This window comes from Octopus bimaculoides, chromosome 1, assembly GCF_001194135.2.
Source record: "Octopus bimaculoides isolate UCB-OBI-ISO-001 chromosome 1, ASM119413v2, whole genome shotgun sequence".
Lineage (NCBI taxonomy): Eukaryota > Metazoa > Mollusca > Cephalopoda > Octopoda > Octopodidae > Octopus > Octopus bimaculoides.
The window spans coordinates 79,910,194-79,915,052 of record NC_068981.1 but is presented as its reverse complement, the minus strand read 5'-3'; the positions used below and the strand labels follow the sequence as shown (position 1 = coordinate 79,915,052).

Here is a 4,859-nt window from a genome sequence, read left to right as displayed (position 1 = left end):
CTCTCTCTCTCTCTCTCTCTCTCTCTCTCTCTCTCTCTCTCTCTCTCTCTCTCTCCTTCTCTCTATATCTCACTCATTATCTATTGTTTTCACTTTCATTTTTCAAACACTATTGCTTTCGCTTTAAATTTTCAGACGCCATTCATTCACTTTAAGTTCAATCGCTATTGTTTTCAGAGTAAGTTTTCAATTGCTATTTACAAACAACAACAGTGAATTACTCACAGAAAGAAGTTCACAATTACTAATGAAAATAATTTCATAATTTACTGACAGAAGTAACTTCATAAATTTCACCTCAACCCGTACACTTCGTTAAATTTGCCTACAAATTTCTAATTTACTTTTGCAACGCTTTTGTGCTTTTTTTGTTGTTGACGGAATTACTGATAGAAGTTAGTTCATAATTTACTGATAGAAGTAACTTCAAAAATTTGATTTAGATCCGTACACTTAGTTAGTTTCCCTAAAAATTTCTTTTGCAAGGGTTTTGTTTTTCTGTTGTTGACAGTTTTTTTCTGGTTCCTTCGGTATTGGTTCTTTGGTTCACTGAGTGACAAATTTCACTTCAACTTGTACAATTCTTTATTTTCCGTAAAAGTTTCTTATTTACTTTCTATTTTTCATTTTTAACTTCGTATATAGTACGCACTAGGGATTTTGACCTTTAAATTTTGCGGAAAAAATGCGGATTATACTCGAGGATTTACGGTATATATATATATATATATATATTAATACGCACACATTTGAAGCAGTTTATCCGGTACAATGTTACGGGACCCAGAGAGTTAAAGAAAGGCCCGTTAAGAAAGCAATCTTGTTCAACCTGACAAAATTTCTCTCGAAAGCCTTTGTTTGTGTGTGTGTGTGTGTGTGTGTGTGTGTGTGCGCGCGCGCGCGTGCGTGCGTGTGTGAAAACAACGAAATCTGAGAAATATCTCAGACTGACCAGTGACATGAATGTGGAAGAAAAGACGTTATATTAAATGTAAAGTATATTTAATACAAAATAATTCCTGATGATGCCTTTCGACGCAGAAACACGTATACGCTGAAGTTCTCTTGTCTTCAGGCAATCGCCCTGTCTTTTCCTTAACGGCAACCCAATTTTGGAGAAGTCACGAATATTTAGATTATCTACTCTTTTCATTTGAAGTCGGTCGTAATTGCCTCGATGCATTTGTTTACTTTTCTCTCGAAGAGAAGATAATTTCAATAAATCAAGAATTCATCTTATATGTATTTTTTCTTTTAAGTATATATTTATTTGTCTTTTATTGACTACACATCCAGTGTTATTATGCCCACATTAATTTCTGTTTTAAATGTATGAACGAAGGTGTATATACTGGTGTCGACGCTTACAACATGTAATAACAATGTAATACTCTCCTGACGTACATAGACATTTTCGTATTTTAATAATTACACTATCTATTGTGCTCTATATTTTTTTCAACGGTAGTATATGATTTGATAGAAATTTCAAATTTTGGCACAAGGACATTAATTTCGGGGAGGGGGTCAAGTCGATTAGATCGATCTCAGTGTTCAACAGGTACTTTTTAAATCAATCCCAAAGAGATAAAAGACAAGGTCGACCATGGCATAATTTGAACACAAAGTAAAGATGGACGAAAAGCCACTGAGTGGTTTGCCCAGTGTTCATACGATTCCGCTAGTTCGCCACCCTATCCTTCTTTAATGTTACTGTTTATATTAAGGCAGCAAGCTGGCAGGAGATCGTAGCACGTCGGGCAAAATGCTTAGCAGCATTTCATCTGTCATTACTACAAATTCTGAAGGGGTTGACTTTTTTTCATCTGTTCGGGGTAATAAAATAAGTACCTGTCGTGCAATGCGGTCGATGTAATCGACTATCCCCCTACCACAAGATTTCAGACCTTGTGCCTGCAGTAGAATGGAATATTACTGTTTATATTAAAGTAGCGAGCTGGCAGAATCGTTAGCACACCGAGCAAAATGCTTGGCGATATTTTATTTTTACGTTCTGAGTACAAATTCCGCCGAGGTCAACTTTACCTTTCATTCTTTCTGGGTGTATAAAATAAGTGCCTGTCAAGCACTGGGGTCGATGTAATCGACTAGCACCCTCTCCCAAAATTGTTCGAACCTCGAGCTTATATTAGAAACTGTTTATACTTACCAACACAATATCTCAATTCTTTATCCCACGTAAAACCTTCACTCATCTGGTTGCAATTGCAACTATAATTTAAATTATTGTGCATCAGATGTACGAAATTTATGTTCTTGCTTTGATCTATAAGACATCTTGAATCTGGGAAGAGAGAGCATGGGTTGCTGCTATCACTATCTATATTTAAAAGGTTTCCTTGAGTATTTCTTCCATAGCAAGGATCTGAAAAAGAACACACCATAGTTGCATTAAAATGTTTATGAGTCCCTGTCCAATAAAGAAGAAAAGAAAAAGAGAAATTCAAGATACTAATGGAGTAACTCTTAATCATTGAAAATTCAGGAAAATACTTTCACTAAAACTGATACATTTTCTGAAAATTTGTTTCAAAATCGTACCCATTTATGATAAACCTACACAAAATAATATAGGTTTCAATAATAAAGCAACTTGACAAATTATAATTTAACTAAAGAAAACAATCTAATTATACTCTCTCCTGATTGGCTGAATCAATTTAAGGATGTTTGCTTTTCGAAATTTGTTTGCAAATAAAAGGATTTGCATTTTACATAGCTGCTGTAATTGTTTGGCTTTTGTGCCTACCAGAGAATGACGTATTATACGCGAAAGATTACTATTGACAATTTCTGCTATATGTGGTGGACTGAGTTTATTAAAGCACTAAAGAAACATTACAGACAGCATTAAAAATATTTATTATGTTTATTTCGGATATGCATTTGATGACCAGAACAACAAATGGAAGCTACATGTTTGCTGATTGAATTGTACTAACAACCTTAGTGAGTGGTTTACAGCTGGAAATATGTCTCTGGCATGGGTTGTGTCCATGATCTGGAGGGAACAAATGAATCACCGCGTGGATTGTTATTTCTGTACGACCAAAATTGAAGAATAGAATCACTTCACTTCTACACACAATTAGAATCACTTTACTAAATGTCACACTTTCGTTTAAGCAAGGTAAGCAAATTATTCCCCCTCCGCAGTAAATAACTTACCGGGACAAAAACTCAGTTCCGCGCAAAGAAAAGGTCGTCTGTATTTTATCAATCGGATGTCAAAAATGGGCGGTTGCACTGATTTTTTCAGTATCAATCCCAAATTATGTTTTGTATCTTGAAGAATGTTGAAGTGTAAACACTTGAAACTGTAATGGTTATAATTGTCCAATTCTCGAAGAATCCCTTTTCGTAGCATAGTAAACCAGCACATGTAGTATGAAGCAGTAGTCTGCAAATAGAAGAAATATACTTCCTTATTCCAATAGGAATTTATTATTGTTTAAGATTACCTGAAAAATCATCACCCAACAATGTCCACCTGAAAAACTGCTACACCAAACTATCCACCAGAAAAAAACTGTCACCTCAGAATGTCCTCCTGAAAATCATTGTGTGTGTGTGTGTGTGTGCGTGTGCGCGCGCGCGCGTATGTGGGTGTGCTCAGTTGATTACATTTCTATACCTTGCTAGTTTAACCTTCTTATTGATATCCTTTCCAGTCACAAAGTATCCTCAACTTGTAAAACCTATGAGGAAGCTGTGCACCGCTTCGTCAAGCGATGGTGAGGATACCCCTACACACACACACACACACACACACACACACACACACACACACACACACACACACACACACACACACACACACACACACACACACACACACACAAGAGTATATTTTAGTACCCTTAAACTATCCCTCTTTAGAATACAAATTTCTGGCCTTATGTCAGTTTCAGCAATGTTTATTATTGTCGCTGTAGTTGCGTTGGATTGGTGTCAGGCAACCCTTAACCGAGCAGATCTGTGATTATAGGACTATTCGATCGATGTCATTAAAAAAAAAATCCAGGTAAATGTATCTACGAGTACATAATTTAGCATGTTCTTTGATTTTTAAAATAGTATGATATGATTTAAGAATAGTTTGATTGCTAATTTAGCATATGAAGTTCCTTCAGTGATTGTGGTTACAAATTATTTTGCTATTTAAGATGAAATGTTCTGAATAAAGTTAAATGAAACTCACCAAATATTCAAACTGTTCTGTTCTGGAGAAGTTTGATAGCTTTGATGCCCTCCTAAAATTCTGAAAGTTAGCAATTTCGTTGATACAATTTCGCACTCCCGATTCGCAAGCTTTCCTTACCATTGGGTGCATTACAGGAGGCATTGGAAACTGTTGATATAATTTCTTAAAAAAATAAAAATAACAGAATGTATGAAATTATTGCTTGAAAAATTGTTTTTAAGCAAAAACCAAATAAATAAATAAATTCTTAGAAAATTCTGGTGTTCCCATCATGTATTGTTGGGTTGCGGTATAGGCTCAGGAAAACCCGAGGCTGTGATCAGTTTCGATGTCCTTACCATTCATGTCCTTAAGATAGCATCAATGCCAAACCACTTATATTTTACAATGTATTTATCAATAGAAAAAAAAATCTTTAAAAATGTAACTGCATAAGAGCAATAGAAGTGGACACACACTCTCATCGAATCTAATGAGTTAGACGTGTCCTAATCGCTCTTGAAACTTTAAGTTATGTGGAGCTGAGTCAAACTGTTATTAAAAACACACACACACACACACACACACACACACACATATATATATATACATATACATATATATATATATATATATATATATATATATATATATA

The 4,859-nt window shown here is 35.0% G+C and overlaps 1 protein-coding gene across 2 annotated transcripts in view; it reads right to left on the bottom strand.

Annotated features, from left to right (window-relative positions):
- Window positions 1–4,859, bottom strand: part of LOC106877086 (uncharacterized) — a 59,545-nt gene that overhangs the window by 23,881 nt on the left and 30,805 nt on the right. For both annotated transcript variants that reach the window (XM_014925875.2, XM_014925874.2), the window contains 3 exons: window positions 4,223–4,387; window positions 3,190–3,421; window positions 2,171–2,386 (listed from right to left, as the gene is read on the bottom strand). In XM_014925875.2, the coding sequence (XP_014781361.1) occupies window positions 2,171–2,386; window positions 3,190–3,421; window positions 4,223–4,387 (613 nt within the window). The remainder of the gene's footprint in view (window positions 1–2,170; window positions 2,387–3,189; window positions 3,422–4,222; window positions 4,388–4,859) is intronic.